This window comes from Triticum aestivum, chromosome 6B (genome assembly GCF_018294505.1).
Source record: "Triticum aestivum cultivar Chinese Spring chromosome 6B, IWGSC CS RefSeq v2.1, whole genome shotgun sequence".
Taxonomy (NCBI): Eukaryota; Viridiplantae; Streptophyta; class Magnoliopsida; order Poales; family Poaceae; genus Triticum; species Triticum aestivum.
The window spans coordinates 95,485,986-95,502,486 of record NC_057810.1 but is presented as its reverse complement, the minus strand read 5'-3'; the positions used below and the strand labels follow the sequence as shown (position 1 = coordinate 95,502,486).

General features: G+C 47.7%; 3 protein-coding genes across 4 annotated transcripts; 2 read left to right on the top strand and 1 right to left on the bottom strand.

The window, feature by feature from the left end:
- The first annotated feature begins 753 nt into the window (after positions 1-753).
- On the top strand, positions 754-3,029 carry LOC123135981 (protein LPA2). 2 transcript variants are annotated; one of them, XM_044555257.1, is made up of 3 exons: positions 754-1,232; positions 1,916-2,073; positions 2,706-3,029. In XM_044555257.1, the coding sequence occupies exons 1-2, from the start codon at positions 839-841 to the stop codon at positions 2,053-2,055; spliced, it is 534 nt and encodes a 177-aa protein (XP_044411192.1). In that variant the 5' UTR covers positions 754-838; the 3' UTR covers positions 2,056-2,073; positions 2,706-3,029. The 2 variants fall into 2 exon arrangements, with proteins under 2 accessions (XP_044411192.1, XP_044411191.1); XM_044555256.1 differs by having other exon boundaries at positions 755-1,232; positions 2,693-3,029.
- Positions 3,030-3,516: 487 nt separating this feature from the next.
- LOC123133638 (BTB/POZ and MATH domain-containing protein 2-like) lies at positions 3,517-4,686 on the bottom strand. Its single transcript, XM_044553083.1, has 2 exons — positions 4,226-4,686; positions 3,517-4,129 (listed from the first exon to the last, which is right to left on the bottom strand). Exons 1-2 carry the CDS (start codon positions 4,684-4,686, stop codon positions 3,568-3,570), a joined length of 1,023 nt encoding a protein of 340 aa, XP_044409018.1. The 3' UTR covers positions 3,517-3,567.
- Positions 4,687-5,996: 1,310 nt separating this feature from the next.
- LOC123138905 (F-box protein SKIP19-like) lies at positions 5,997-6,719 on the top strand. The gene is made up of 3 exons (XM_044558753.1): positions 5,997-6,325; positions 6,482-6,548; positions 6,702-6,719. Exons 1-3 carry the CDS (start codon positions 5,997-5,999, stop codon positions 6,717-6,719), a joined length of 414 nt encoding a protein of 137 aa, XP_044414688.1.
- Positions 6,720-16,501: the final 9,782 nt, after the last annotated feature.

The following is a 16,501-nucleotide window of genomic DNA, read 5'->3' as shown; positions in this document are numbered from 1 at the left end:
AATTCTAGCATTATTGAAAATTTCGCAATCCACTAAGTCTCTTTTTCAAGTCCACGAGAGTCGATTTGTGCAGGATTTCATCAGCTAAGTAGTACTCCCTCCGTCCGAAAATACTTGTCATTAAAATGGACAAAAAGAGATGTATCTAGAACTAAAATACATCTAGATACATCCCCCTTTATTCATTTTGGTGACAAGTATTTCCGGACAGAGGGAGTACTTTGCAAAAGGCAGTATGTTTCTAGAATGATGGGACTATGTAAAGCCAAAGGAATATGAAAACCCGCAAGGTATGCCCGAAGTTCTACTTCCTCCACACTAGAAGATGCAATTACAAATTGATTTGACTCAGTTAAACATGTGTCACTTGCTGTTGTAGTCCTCTTGCACTGAGTCTCGACAATGCATCGTTGACCCCTTCTCTATGTCAGAAAATATATGAGAATGTAGAATTACATATGCCTACAAATCGATCTCAAGACACGAAAACTTGCTTTCTTTTCGACTCCCTCCGTAAAGGAATATTTCCCTCTCTGAGTTTTCAAACCAAGGAGTACTCTTGTTTTGGCAAAACCAATGATGATTGTGGTTTTTTTATTTTAGGGTAATGATGATTGTGGGTGCATGCTGTAGCAGAAGGCCAGGCCGAAACTACCGGGCCTGAGCTCTCAAAACAAAACGGACTCCATTTCTCCAGCACAAAACCCAATGTCCTTCTCCACGGCCCAGCCCACAAAACCCGCCTCGTCGCCTCCACCTCCACCGCCCACTCCACAGAGCGAGCCAAGCCAGAGATAACCAACACGCGCCGGCAGCGCAGCGACCGCACGCCGTCGCCATGGCCACGGCCGCCTCCGCCTCCCTCTCCGCCGCGTCCTTCCTCTCCCCAGCCCCATCTCGCCCCCGCACCCTCTTCCGCGCCCTCGCGGCCTCAGGCTCCGGCGGCGGCAAGAAGAAGCCCGGCAAGTCCAAGAGCAGCAGCAGCAAGGGCAAGGGCAAGGACAAGGCGCTGGAGCCGCCGCCCGACGTGGCGGTCCGCCGCGCGCCTGCGGGGAGCGCGTCGGTGTTCGAGCAGCAGCGGACGAAGGCCGGGTTCAACCCCGGCGGCCGCGGGAACCGGTTCACGGAGGACGAGGTCCGGCAGCGACAGGCCACCGAGAGCGCCTTCCTCTTCGCCTGGCTGGGCCTCGGCGGGATCATCCTCTTCCAGGGCCTCGCCCTCGCCGCCTCCGGTAAATCACCTACCTATGCTACTGCTATTGCTATGGGGAATCTGGTGGACATTGCTCGTAGATATCGTAGGTATTTGGAATTTAGGGGGATGCCATGATATGATAAGAGTTAAGAAGCATTGCGGCGCAGTGGAGTACTACGTATTACTAACTTGAGTGGCGTCTGGTGTGAAGAAACATCCTTTGTTCTGTAAATGCTAGATGCATTTTTCAGGTTTGCCATGGTACTGCTGACTTGGTGATTTTAACTGAACTGAAGTTTTGCTTCCGTGATGCTGTGCAATTCATCGTCGCCTTGGTTCGATCTAAATTAGCCGGGTTAATCATTTATCAACCAAATTCTCTAAGTTAGTCCATTTGGAATGAGAGAAATACTAGGGTCTTCTGCCACAAGTCCGCTCGACAATCCTCCTTGAGGGTATAAAGAAAGAGGCAAAACTTTGGGTCATCACGGGGGCGAAACACTTGGGTCTAATCATGCCAGGAGAGTAGTGTCCTTGTTCTATGTTGGTGGATGCTTGGGTGTCGTCTTTGTAACCATAACACTCTATTTCTCCCTTAACTAATGGATGAGGCAAATCTTTGGCCTCTGTTACAATTTTTTTTAAGGGTGGGCAAGGTTTTGCTACTGTGGAATTGTTGACTCAACTAATCATATCTGAGCCTTCTTATGAAAAATGCAGGTTTTCTGCCCACAGAATGGGACAGTTTTTTAGTTAAGTACCTGTATCCGTCGTTCACTCCGACAGTACTCTTGTTCCTCGGGGGTACGACTGGATATGGCGTCTTCAAGTACTTTGAAGGCGAGAAAAGCAAAGGCTAGACACAATTCAAAACAAAGGTGAGGCTAAATATCATTTTTCCGTGAATATGTGGTGTTCTTTGCTACGTTCATTTTGTTCACCCCATTTGAGGTATTCTCCAAATAGTCTACACACTCTTATATATTTTGTACTCCCTCCGTAAAGAAATATAAGAGTGTGTAGATGACTAAAGTAGTGTGATCTACACACTCTTATATTTCTTTACAGAGGGAGTAGCTATTGTTGGATAAAATCTCCTGTTCCAGCTTTAGAAAGCTACAACACAATAGACTCATCATCATTGATCACTAAATTATCGTATATATGTGCTTGCATCTAGATGTTTCACACTGTTACAGTCTTACAGATCATCTACATTTGCAGAAAGCATCACCTGTGCGCCTCTTATTTAAAAAGAACTATTCATGAATTATGACCCCCAAAAGATAGAGTTTGCTAAAACATAACTACCTACTACATACACGGGGTTCGCCTTTCCTGTCATGTTTTATGCTGCCCCACATCAGTCGAGATCAGCCTTATCGTCTAGCTACATGAATTGAAACTTGATTTTCCGTTTGGTGTCTTTTCCATAGTCCACACTATGACCCTGTCATCCATTCTTTTTCATGACCCTGTTTATTCCATCTGATATAGCATCTCAAAGCAGAGTTTGCTAACTTTGAGGGGTGGAGTTCCTTGCTAGTGTGGTAAAGGCACATAGTGCCTCAGAAGTAGCTTAAGGCAGGATATGAGTCCCAGAGAGCTAGGCTGTTGCTGTAAAAGAATTTCTCTTTTTCTCACCAATCTTGACTTATTGATGATCTTCTATGTAAAGGTAATAGCCACTGTATATTCATGTATGAACTGAGCTGTATAATGGTTCCTACAGATTAGTCACCTGACTGTCTGTACATGCTACTCGTATCGAGCAATTGTGCCATGTACAGTGTACATGGATTGCATGGATATGGTACTGTCAGAATGATGCTAACCGAGTTTAGTTATGCTTATTTTCATGAAGAAAAAGAATCCAAATCAAAATCAGTTATGTATCACAGGATGTCGACAATTATCTCGAGTAAATGTGTGGTCCTTATAGTCAAATTATTTACCTTATTGTGATAGTTTGGTACCATTGCTTTGGTTATCCACAAGATTTATCTATGTTATTTGTAACATCATGCACCCTCAATTGGATCGGAGAACGGAGCATGCTAACGAACTTGTATGCTGCTGGCTAGTTCTTGCACTTACCGCTGATGCAGGTTATCCATGGATGCACCCAACACAAAAAATTTCATCTCAACATTTCAACATAGAGCCATGCATGGATGATCAAATGAATTCAAGCAAAGCACATAGAATAGAGTATTTTGCTGCATTTCATATTTCAGTACTGCGCACACATTTAGAATAGTAGTGGTAAACATCAACAGAATTGTATGTCATAATATGGATATGCATCAGGGACACAATAATGACCTTATATAGAGGAATCATGAACCATAGGTCTATAGAACTCAAGCGATTCAGGAAGCAAACTTGGAGAGAAGCTCCTTGAGAACGGAGGGTCTGCACGTCCTGATTATTTGCTCCAGCCCATCAGCCGTGAAAACAGTGTGCAAATTTGTGCTAGTTTTGACGAACTCCAAGCAAGAATGCTTCAACCAGAGGCACCGGTTCCGCTCAGCCACGACAATGATGTCTGCCACCGTGTCCTTACAAATCAATTCGGTCAACTTCTCTTCACAGATTGACTTGAGCCTTTGGAGACCATATCTGTCTGCAGCTTCAAGGAGCTGCAGCAGCCAGTCTTCTTCCGTGTCATTCTCTTCTGTGTCCTCAATCTCGAATTTGGGTATTCCATCAGTGTAGATGAAGGTAAGCAAGCACTGGAACACATTTGCTTTGATGTCGACTACCTTGACAACACTTGATGTAGCAGCGCCCACATTCATGGCGTCAAAGAGCTGTTCCTTGAATACGGTGGATCGGGCTGCAAGCATCCACCGGTGCGCAGCGAACGCCTTGCCGTCAACCTCAAACGTGACATCAGCACCCTCCTTGCTCAGGAGGAGATCGCCAAGATGGCTTGGCAAGTCAGACTGTGGCAATTCGGTGAAAGGAAGAGTGGTGGTGCCCTGCTCCTTGTGGTCCGCGGCCGACTTGTGGACAACAAGGTCACACCGGATGACGAAGCTGTCGTCCTTGAGATGCCTTGATCTTTCAAAAACCTCCCTATTCATGAATTCAGACTGGGTATACAAAAATTCATCCACGTCCAAGTAAACTGGTTGGCTTTGGCGGATGTGCTTTGGCACCCGCAACTCGGGCTGGTCAATGAAACTGAAGACATACTGAAACTCAACGCCCTGCTCGATATCGTCCTCAAGGGCAAGCTCAAGCGATATAAATTCTTCATTATCCGAGGAATCGCCATTAGGTGAGTAGCCAATGATCCAACGACGGCCTCCAACAATGAAAGGACGAGACTCGATGGACTCGCCGTTGGGAGTAGTCTCTCTGGTGCGCAAGTAACCTTCGACAACCAGCAAGTGGTACCCGGTATCTGCTCCGGAGTTGATGACCGACTTGGTGGAGACGCACAGCTTGCCGTCAACAATGAGAGATACGCCAGCAAAGGCCATGTTGGGCAAGCCTCGAATAGTAGAGCTGCGAGAAACACATACTATATGATATGAGATGTGGACATGTGGTGCAGCATTGGGTGATACCCTGGGAAGAAAATGATGAACGAAATCTAGGGATCGATCGGGGGAAGCATATATAGATTACATGTACACTTACTGATCGAAGAATGGAGGATCGCCGATTGCCGGGCGGCCCGGGGTGGGACAGAATGGTAAGAGCTGGTCGAGGAGATCGCCTGAGGTAGCGCATATATATAGCAGCGAGATGCCCGGCAACCTCTCTCTGGAGAACCTCGTCGTGTTGGTGTACAATTCAAACGAAGTCCAGCGCTCCTCCGTCTCCTCTAGAAAACACGCAGGCCGAGTTGATTAAGTTTTTTTCTTTCGAGAATGAGTTAATTACTAGGTTAATGAAGAGGCTTTACAGTTCCGAGGAGTCCGTCGATTGCGCTTCCGTCTGGTTTCAAGCCATGTTTGGTTCATAAGTTCTAGGACTTTTTCTAGTCCCAACTAAAAAGTCCCTAGTCCCTAAAAAGTCCCTCCCTGTTTGTTTCTAGAGACTAAAAAGTCTCTAGTCCCTTCCTAGAGATTATTAAATGACCATGTTACCCCTAGTATATAGAAAAATAACAATCAAACAACACCATAGGATGGCGGGCCAATGGATGCATGTAGGGCATTGTTGGAAAAGTCCCCAAAAAGACTCTCCTTAAGAATTTTCTTTATTTAGTCCCAAATGCCTAGCTTAGTCCCTAAAAAGTCTCTTCCGTTTGGTAAAAAAGTCTCTAAAAGAGACTTTTTCTAGTCCCTACACAAATAAGTCCCTGAAAACAAACACCCCTCGGATCGACGCATCCACGCATGCGTTTCGCCTCCTCCAGGTCTCACCGTAGAATTACTTTCTATTGCCATGGCCAGGCCCCGCATCTTCCCCTCTAATTGGATGTAGTTAATGGTGTAAGTATTATTTGGCGTAGAACACGACGGGCCGCAGCGCACGACCCTCCATTCCCGCGCAAAACCTTCCCTCTTCTCCAGTCAACGACGGATCGCGTTCCTGCGAAATAATTGCCCAACTCTCACCCTTCAGCTATCCCCAAACCCCTAGGCTTCATAGACTTCTATAAACTGCATCCAAAAGCACGATCCCTGAATCAGATAGACCTCCGCATCTTTCCCGGCGGAGTTGATCTACACGCTGCTGCATGTCGGCCTAGGTATGGATCAACTTACGGTGATACAACTATTAATCTTTTCCGAATTCACTGGATTCCCACCTCTCCAAATCTGGTCTAGGTATCTGCCAAATGGACGTGGCACCTGCGCCGGTGCCGCCGGCCCGGGACTGGTCGGAGCTTCCCCTCGACGTGCTTTCTTTCCTCTTCGTCAAGCTCGGTGCCATCGACGTCCTCATGGGTGCGGTCCTTGTGTGCCACTCGTGGCTCCAGGCGGCCAAGGCGCCCGACGTTTGGCGATGCGTGAAGATGGAGTGCCACAAGTTCGTGCGGAGATTCAAGTATTCTGCCAGACTGTTGGCGATGGCCAAGGTGGCCGTTGACCGCTCCGACGGGCAGCTTCAAATGTTTGCGGGAGAGCGTTTTGTTACCAATGAGCTCCTCATCTATATTGCTGAAAGGTACGTGCTCAGTGTCAATGCTACTAAAGTACTAGTACTAGATTGTGTGTTTTTAATTATAGCCTAAATCTTTAAAATATCCATTTACTTTGTAAACATATCTGATTTCCTTTTTGGTGGTTGACTACTAATTACAGCCAGTTGCTAATCTTATAGGTCGCCATCGCTGAAGAGCCTTTGCCTCAAACAATGCCAGAACATCACTAACGAAGTATTCATTGAGGTGATACAAAAGTCCCCTCCGAAAACGTCTGTGAGAGCTTACGCATCGGGGCGCCTCTATCCTAGCCGCTCCTTTCATCTGAATCACGATTGTCGTCATGTGGTCAAAAGCATTTCACAGAGCTGATGGGCCATATCCCAACCCGTTTAACAGGCTATGCCTATGATGTGACTACGGGAGACACCAGGGGGCTACAGGAACTCGTAGCTCACTGTTCTTCCCGTGAGCTGCATGCCCAAACACAAAGAGACAAGGGCACATGCTATATTATATGGCAATACGAACTGAGGTGCTCTGGGCATAAAACTCACTGCATCCCATATGTGAGAGAGATGTTGCGAGGGAGAGAGACGAGAAAGGTGAGGAGAGAGAGAGAGCTTTTTTTTCTTGAGATAGATAGCTCTATGTGAGAGAGAGGAGAAATGGCAGGGGAGAGATCTTTAAAAAAATAGGGAGTTGTGTGTGAGAGAGAAGAGACATGGCAGGGTAGTGAGAGAGAAGAGACATGGCAGGGTAGAGAGAGAGAGAGTTATTTTTTTCTTGAGATATAGAGTTGTGTGTGTGAGAGAGATGAGAAATGGCATGGGGAGAGACAGAGAGTCTGTTCGGCATGTTGTGTGCGAGAAGAGAGAGAAAAGAACTGCATATTCCATGAGGCGGTGTTGAGAGTTTGGGGAGGAGAGAGAGCCTATCTTCCTCCTGGTGAGACAGTGAGAGAGATTTTGAGATAGAAGACGAACAAAAGAGCTGCTGTGTTCGACAAGAGAGAGAGCGCATGTGAGAGTTGAGAGGGAGAGAGAGAAAAGAAAAGGCAGGGAGAGAGAGCAGATTGGATTCCATCGGCGGAGGAAAGAAACAAAGTATACAGTACCCGAGTCCTATAATAACGCTGCAAAATTTCTCAGAGTCATCGCACATCTCAAAAACAAGCCTCTGAACCAATGCCCACGATAACGCGACCGGGATGCCTAAGCTCAAAAAATCTGCGTCCAAGTCCCCTCTGGTAGCGCTGCAGAGTCTAGAGCTTGACGATATTGAACTCACCAATCAAGGACTGACGGCCATCCTCGAGAACTATTCTTGCCTGGAGATTCTGGATATCTACAATTGCTGCGGCATTGAGATTGACGATGATGAAATCCTGCGAGCAAAATGTGACAGGATCAAGACTTTCCACATGGGTAACCAATGGGACAATGCAGCCGATCATGGTTATGATGATGAGTACAGTTATGATGACATCCATGACACTTATTATGATTCTAATGATTCCAATGACTCCGATGACTCGTGGTCATCAGAGGATGCAAGCATTGAATCCTGGACTACAACAGAACCTATTTGATCTAGTGAAGTGACATTGATGTACTGGACATTGCTGGTCCGCTAGTTTCTTCGTACTACTATTATCTAGTAATTATTCTGCAAATTTAAGTAATGTTGCCGTTTCCTTTTCACATATGTCTATGCTTTGGTGCTTTATAAATTTTAATGTCGTTGTCGTCGTCGATTAGCTTTGTCTTTTGCTGCTGGAATTTTGAAGGTATGAAACTGCCGATATAGAAACAAGGGTCCGACTATGTCACATCTTAGATGTGAGATAATGCCTCACATCTAAGATGATGTCATATGTTTTGTAATCCTCCTGCTGGCCTTTTTTGTTGTTTGTTTTCTGGCCTTTTTCTTTGTTGTTTGTTGTCGGGTACTCGGTTAAACACACACGGGCTGCCTGGCCAACGCCAGCAGTAGCTACACGAGCTAGACCCGGCTCCCACACCCGCCTTGACTTGGTTGATACAAGTCTGTATATACAATAAAAAGCAGCCGTATTGTTGATAAGGCTCGTATCCTTTACCTTCTTTGCAAAGTGCCCTCCAGCTTGTTCCTAAGTTGACGTCTTTCAGGTCAATTCACCCCGTCCGCAAACATGAAAAATGTTCATGATTTTTTAAATAGCAAATTTGATTTTTTTTATGAATTTGGGAGAAAAATATGGCAACTTAAAAACTGTCAATCAATTTAAAAAATGTTCATCAATTCAAAAAGGTCACAAATTAGAAAAATATATTCATGATATTAAAAATGTTCAAGAATTTGAAAAAGTTTGAGAAATTAAAAAGTATTCACAAATTGAATAAAAATATTCGTGAATTAAAATGATTTTCATGAATTTGTTAAATTTTCATGATTACCTAAAACTATCCATGAACATAAGAAATATTCATGAGCTGAAAAAAAGGTCATGAATTTTAAAACTACATTGAAACAAAAAAATGGTCGAACCTAGTTGCGAGTTGATGTTGGACTTGCAGTTGGGTTAAAAAAATATTGGTGCAAGTTGTGAGTCAAGTGTGGACCTGCAACTGGGGCAAGAAAATGATGAATGGCCTAGTTGCATGTCAACGGTGGACTTAAAACTCGGATGGAAAAAAGATTTGAGCTTAGTTACGAGTTGATGGTTGACTTGCAACTATAGCAAAAAAGGTCAAACCCAGTGGTGAGTGGAGGATTGATCTGCAATCGACACAAAAAAAGTCAGCCCTAGTTGCGAGTCAATGATGGACTTGCAATTGAGGCAAAAAATAATAATCAAGCCTAGTTATGAGTCAAAGGGAGGGTCACAACTAGGGCAAAAAATGATCCAAGTGCCCACTTGCATGTCAATGGTGAACTTGCAACTGAAAAACAAATTTGTCTGTCGAGTTGCAACTCGATAGTGGATTTGAAACTGGATAAAAAAAGGGGTCAAACACAGTTGCAACTCGATGGTGGACTTGCAATTAGGCCAAAAAAAATGTTGGGTCTAGTTGTGAGTGATGGGTGGACATGTAATTGGAGTAAAAAGATCAATGATCCAATTGCATGTCAAGGATGGACTTGCAACTGAGACGCAAAAAAGGGTCGAACCAAGTTGCGAGTCGATAGTTGACTTGCAACTACAACAAAATAAGATGAAGGGGCCCAGTTGTGAATCGATGGTTGTATTGCAACTTGAATGACACAAGGGCAGACCTAGTTGCGAATCGATGGTTGACTTAAAACTAGAACAAAAAAGGCAGCCACTAGTTGCGAGTTGGTGGTGGACTTGCAACCGAGTCGCGTATTTAAAAATTATTTATCAATAGAAAATATGATCAAGTGCCCACTTGAATGTCAAAAAAATGGTGGACTTGTTGGAAAAAATGTCGAGCCTAGTTGTGAGTTGATGGTTGACTTGCAACTGCAGAAAAAAGATCAATGGGCCAAGTTGGGAATCGACGGTTCTCTCGCAACTGCAATAAAAACAAGGGTGTACCAGTTACGAGTCTATGGTTGACTTGCAACTGAAAAAAAATAAGTCAACCCCTAGTTGCGAGTTGGTGGTGTACTTGGAACTAAGGTGCGTATTCAAAAATAGTTCATCAATAAAAATGTTTATCAAAAAATTGATCAAGTGTCCACTTGCATGTCAACGGTGGACTTGGAGCTTGAAAAGAAAATTGCCGGACCAGTTGTGAGTTGACAGTGGATTTGCAACTGGATAAATAAAAAGGTCGAACTCTGTTGCAAGTTGATGGTAGACTTACAATTAGGTAAAAAAATGTTGGGTCTAGTTGCAAGTCGTGGGTGGACTTGTAACTGGGGCAAAAAAAGATCAAGCACCAAGTTGTATGTTAATGGTGGACTTGCAACTGGGACAAAAAAAGGTCGAGCCCAATTACGAGTCGATGGTTGACTTGCAACTGCAGCTAAAAAAGATCAAAGGGTCAATTGTGAGTCGATGGTTGTGTCCCAGCTAGAATAAAACAAGGTCAGGCCCAGTTTTGAGTCAATGGCTGACTTGCAACTAGAATAAAAATAGTCAACCCCATATTATGAGTCGGTGGTGGACTTGCACTTGTGGGTTATCATCTATCCCCCCGCCAGTAGTCCCCGAAGCTGGTGAAGTTCTATGGCTTGGGTAGCCGGAGAGCCTCAGCAGTTTCCCTCTTTAAGTGGACCTCCACGCCTTCTTCTCTATCCGCATGGGAGGAGTCGGGTGCCAGGAGCCGGACGAGGTCGCGGCCGACTGGCGGAATTCGAATAGTCATGGTGTGGGCCAGGTGGCATGCCGGCTGGGCGACAGGCTCGCCGCCTGCTGCCTGCCCGCCACGCGGCACGTGGCTGCCAGGTTGGCCTGCTAGCCCACGCGTGCGACAAGACTTCGCCACAGTCCGGGCCCGCTGTCGGTGTCAAAACCGGCGGATCTCGGGTAGGGGGTCCCGAACTGTGCGTCTAGGCGGATGGTAACATGAGACAAGGGACATGATGTTTTACCCAGGTTCGGGCCCTCTTGATGGAGGTAAAACCCTACGTCCTGCTTGATTAATATTGATGATGTGTGTTACAAGAGTAGATCTACCACGAGATCAAGGAGGCTAAACCCTAGAAGCTAGCCTATGGTATGATTGTTGTTCGTCCTACGGACTAAAGCCATCCGGTTTATATAGACACCGAAGAGGGCTAGGGTTACGCAGAGTCGGTTACAATGGTAGGATATCTACATATCCGTATCGCCAAGCTTGCCTTCCACGCCAAGGAAAGTCCCATATGGACATGGGACGAAGTCTTCAATCTTGTATCTTCATAGTCTTGGAGTCCAGCCGATGATGATAGTTCGGCTATCCGGACACCCCCTAGTCCAGGACTCCCTCAGTAGCCCCTGAACCAGGCTTCAATGACGACGAGTCCGGCGCGCATATTATCTTCGGCATTGCAAGGCGGGTTCCTCCTCCAAATAATTTATAGAAGATTGTGAACAACAGGATAGTGTCCGGCTCTGCAAAATAATTTCCACATACCACCGTAGAGAGAATAATATTTACACAAGTTCAATCTGCTGACGTATTTCGTGGCGTGACATCACACCACTACCAAGCCTTTACTCGAATTGTTTTTATTGCACCACCTCCGCGCGTTTAGCGAAGCGGTTTCCTTGGCACGTCTTGTCGAAGCAGAGATCGTGTTCCCCTTATTCCGGGATTCCCATTAATACGGACGTGGGTAACCCAACCGTGCCTGTTGCCACGCCCCCTCCATCGAAGGCGGGTTTCAAACGGTCACGGGGACGGCTCTTGGTATTCTTCCTCTTTATAATGAGACCAAGGCCAGTTCTTTTTCTTCAATCCTCAATCGAATCCGCCCCTCGCCCCCGAGTTCCAACACCCAGGGCTCCAGATTCGGGTACCTCCGACCTTCGACAATGTCCAGCCCCGACCTACGAGGCCGGTGGATGCCCTCTTCCATCATGGAAGAAGACGTGCTAAAGCTGAGAGACGCCAGGTACTTGACCTACGAGATTTCGCATAGGTTGCCTGCCCGAGGGCAAGTTATTCCTACTCCCGAGCCCGGCAAGAGCGTTGTGTTCGTGTCTCACCTCCGTCGGGGTTTAGGCTTCCCGATGGATCCCTTCATGAGGGGGCTCATGTTTTACTATGGGCTGGAATTCCATGACTTGGCTCCGGAGTCCATCCTCCACATCTCATCATTCATTGTCGTTTGCGAAGCCTTCCTCCGCACTACCCCTCACTTCGGCTTGTGGCTCAAAACCTTCAACGTGGAGCCGAAGATGATTGATGGGCGTCAGGCAGAGTGCGGCGGGGCAGTTATAAGCAAGAGGGCCGACGCTCCATGGCCCGAGGGCTCTTTTCAGGAGGAGCTTGGCTCGTGGCAACAAGAGTGGTTCTATATCACCGCTCCAAGGGGCAGCAGGCAGAAGCCGCCGCCCGTCTTCCGCTCGGGCCCTCCACAACGGCTGACGTCATGGGTCAACAAGGGGCTTAACTGGGGGCCGTCCAAAGACGTACCCCTGTTGGAGGACCGGATTCGAGACCTCCAAGAAAGGGAGATTAATCTGGTGGTGGTGGCGCAGGTTATGCTGATCCGACGCCTTCTGCCCTGCAAACGTCGCCTCCTCCGCCTGTGGGAATTTAATCCAGAGGGGCCACGAGCTCTCCAACACTTCATGGGTTTGACACCCGCGGAGATGTACAAACTGTTCTTCGGATCGCAAGAGATGCGTCCGGACTTGACCGAGGACGCCGACCTAAGCTGCAATCGCCTGGATACTCAAGTAAATAGCCCTATGTCCGGACATATTGTCCATTTATTTATCATGGGTTTGCCTTTTAACCAGCTATCCCTTGGACAGGAGTGGATAGTGCAAGCAAAACTGATACGGTGTCCGGCCCCCCTCCCTGAGACCACGCCGGATCCCGTGTTAGTCAAAATGTTGGAGTTTGCGCCTTCAGAGGAGGGCGAAGGGGGGCATAGGGAAACTACCATCTCCGCCAAGGAGGCTTTCAGTAAGGGGGGAATCGAGAGTCCCTCCTTCCAGGGGGAGAAGAGGACTGCTTCCGAAGACCCGGAGGCCAAGACCTCAAAGCGGGGAAAGAAATCTGCACCAGAAGGTCCTGTGCCGAGAAGGGCCCCAGCCGCACAGTCTCCCCATAGGAATTAGCCCTCCAGCGAGCCGTAAGTAAAAAAGGGGGAATTTTGTAATAGGGAATGCCCCTATATTATTTCCAAAGGTAACCGAAGTTTTCACCTTGTAGTTCGGATCTCAGCCCATCTCAGCAGAGCTCAACTTCGGGGGACCTTCGTCCGGAGATGATGGAAAGCGAGACGCCTCCATCTGCTGCCCCGTCGGGCGGGGCGGACAACCCTGAGGTGTCGTCACGGAGGGTCTCCCCGAGTCCGGCGTGGCCGGAGAGTCCGGCACCCATTGGAGTACGGCCAGTGGAGCTGCAGGATTTGCTCAAGAGGGCGTCTATCTCGGAAGATCACCACATATTAATGAGTATGGTGATTGAAAGGATCTCATCCACCGAGAGCGGGTTGTATGAGGCTGTTGGAAGCTTGCTGACAGGGTTTGAGGTACGCAAAAAATGACATACCTTTTGACAGTTTTGCACATGAAGTGCGCCCTGTATAGATAGTAGCCCCTGAGACTTGGTATGCTGTCGAAAGCGATAGCGTGCCAAGGATCATAATCTCAGTTATAGAATGTCGCCTTTCCTATGCAGGTGGCGGAATGTTCGGTGGCTAGCCGGACTGATGGAGTTGCCGAACTGAAGAGGCAACTTGATGTTGCGGATGCGGACATCGCGCTGGTCAATAAACGATTTAACGAGTCGCAAGGTAGGTGGTTGCTCCGCGGTTGCCTAGTAAGGGAGCTGGTGCCCGTTCCTTACAATTTGTATGCTTGATGAAGATGGCGCCGCTCCTGTGGAAGATCTTCGAGCAGAGCTTGCTCGAGCCAAGGAGCAAGCCAGGATAAGTGATGTGGCTTCCTTGAAGGCAGCAGAAGAGCTAAAAGCCGAAAAGGCTGCTCACCGCCGAAGCAGGGAAGAGTTGGCCGGAATGGCCTTGAAATTAAAATATGCTACCGACCGTTGTGAGGTTCTTGAAGGAGAACGCCGAGTGGAGCAAGAGGGCCTGAAGAAGGCCGGCGCCGAAGTCAAGGATGCCTGGAGTGAGATGCGGGCTATGAAGGAGGAACTGCGTCAAGCCGGAGACATTGCGGCTGGAAAGCCCTTTCTTCTGCGTAGGAAGTTCACGGATCCGAAGTATGCTCAGCTGGGCCAGTTGTGTGGTGCGGAGGATCCTTATCTTGATTTGGCGGCGAGTGCGGCGGACGCAGTCGAGCACTTCCGAAGCCAGAAGGATCACGAAATGGAAGAGCTTTACTGGTCTCAATTCCATAGTCCGGAGCGTCCGCTTCCGTTGACTGATCAGCTGGCTGAGTGGGCTGAGCTGAATAGATTGTCCGGACTTGCCATGACGGATGTGGTCACTCATCTGTGGCCGGAAAGGCCCAAGCCGAAGAGTTATTTTGGCTTGTTGCAGCAATTCCTTGGGGCGGTGCCGCATATCAAGGCGATGAAGCGGTCGGCATGCATAGAAGGTGCACGGATGGCTCTCGCCCGTGTGAAGACATACTGGGCGGACATGGATGCCACCGCTGTTGCATCTCGGGGTTCGGACAAGAGCCGATTACCCGCTGAGCACTATTTTGAGGAAGTCCTGCAGGGCGCTCGTTTAATAGAGTCGCAGTGCTCGAAAGATGTCATGTTCAAATGACGTGTATGATTTGTGAGATCATGTTTATAATGCAATAGCTTTTTATACTTGTGCGTTCAAGTATTGAACTATCTCCTGTGCGGCCGTATATTTATGAATAACCTAAAAGTTGCAGTCTTTGGCTTCAGCCCCCACGCACATGGTGCGGGGGTGTTTGCAAAAAAAAGAAAAGCGCTTTTTCACACTTAATCCAACGTCTTGGTCCTTTGAAGGAGGTGATAGCATAGCAAACTAGGCAACCGGACTATAATGCTTTATCACTTTCGCTTAGCCATAGGAGCTCGATGGTGGGGCTACTATATAGCCCCTAGAGGCACCGCGCTCTCCGAACTTGGGGCGCGTATGTGCCTGATCGGGAAGCGGTCCTTCGTCAAAGCGGAGGAATTCTAAACATTCCAATAGTCGATCGAGTGGTTGACCAGTCTCTCGCTATATCATGACAGTCAGTTTTCGGCTTTCTCTACTGAGGTGCTCGCCCGGCCGAACCGGGGCACAATCGCAGTAGTTCTCCTAGTGCCGCGTTAGCCGATGGAGCGGAACGTAAGGCAGCAAAACACAGGAGCCGGGAAAACCCAACATTTGACCAAAGACATGATTTGGAGCTGATGCATATAAGGCCTAACTCGAGACGCCGAACACTCCCTGAGGTGTTCGGTCTTTATGATACCGGGCAGAACAATGCCCTAAGCCCCTAGTGTCCAGGTACAGGCGGGAACTTCTGACGCGGCCGATGCCAAAACGCCAGCCTCCTCCTCGGTTATGGTAGAAAGCCTGGGGATGTGTATCAACAAGAGACAGTAAGAAAGGTTTACGCAGGGTCTTAATCTGAAAAGAATCCTTGCAACGGGTCCCTGCTGCACGTCTGCGCCTGTGTCTCCGTTGTGCTGTATCCTGGACGGGTGTAGCACGTGCTTCATATGTAAAAGAGAAGGACTTAGTTTGGAAGAAATATCGTGCAAAGGTTGTATTTAAAATAAAGTATAATTTGGAAGATGAATAAAGTTGAGCTTTATTGGCTCTCATCGTTTATACGCGCAGCCCCTTGTAAAGGGGTATGCTGCTGGGAAGCCCCTTGTTTATTTACGCCGGACTCGCCTAACCGTGTCCGAGGTCTGAATGACCTGTCTTTAGGGGCTTTGACCTGCAAGGTCGGATTAGTGTGTGGCTGTCAAGGCGGCCTCACGTTCTCCGTGGTCGAGGAACACTCGGAGTTACTCTTTAATGAGATTATGTTGCATGGACCAGGCATTTTAAGCGTAAGAGACGCGTAATGTGTTATTGCTTTAAAGCGGGCGAAAGCTTTGCGTCCCAGTAGTGCTTGAGGGCCACTGTGAAATGGGGCGGTATGGAGAGTGAGCTTTTCGCGATGGAGGTTGTCGGATGAACCAGACACAACCTCTAGTGGTACAGAGCTTGTTCAATTGGCTTAAAGGCCTGGCGTCACTCCTTTGAAGGAAGTGCTGCGACGGCGAATTTTGGTAGGGTCTATCCCCATTCTACGGATGGTGTCCTGGTATGGCAGGTGCCGCACTGTGTTTTCGTGTTATCACATGAAGTGAGTTCACTGTTTTGACTTCTAGTGGGAAAGTCTTCTGTTTTCCGGCGTTCTTCTTGTGGGGTTCGTCGTCGTCTTTGCTTGGTGTGTCGAGCCCCTTGCGTTCGGCATTAAGTTAGCCAGACTGTTTGAAGACCCAACAATCTCTCTGTGTATGGTTTGCAGGCTTCCCGGAGGTACTATGTATTTGACATAGCCTATACAGAATTTTGTTTAGGTTGGATAGCTCGTCACTGTTGTCCTTGAGGGGCAGTCTTTTGTTATTCGGCCGAGAGCTTTTGAATCCGGCGTTGACCGC

Bases quoted from the DNA above. Each gene is read 5' to 3' on its own strand.
- LOC123135981 (XM_044555257.1), top strand. From the start codon at position 839: ATGGCCACGGCCGCCTCCGCCTCCCTCTCCGCCGCGTCCTTCCTCTCC. The intron at 1,233-1,915 runs GTAAATCACCTA...TGAAAAATGCAG, and splicing joins CCTCGCCCTCGCCGCCTCCG to GTTTTCTGCCCACAGAATGG.
- LOC123133638 (XM_044553083.1), bottom strand. From the start codon at position 4,686: ATGGCCTTTGCTGGCGTATCTCTCATTGTTGACGGCAAGCTGTGCGTC. The intron at 4,130-4,225 runs GTGTGACCTTGT...TGACTTGCCAAG, and splicing joins GACGACAGCTTCGTCATCCG to CCATCTTGGCGATCTCCTCC.
- LOC123138905 (XM_044558753.1), top strand. From the start codon at position 5,997: ATGGACGTGGCACCTGCGCCGGTGCCGCCGGCCCGGGACTGGTCGGAG. The intron at 6,326-6,481 runs GTACGTGCTCAG...CTAATCTTATAG, and splicing joins CTCATCTATATTGCTGAAAG to GTCGCCATCGCTGAAGAGCC.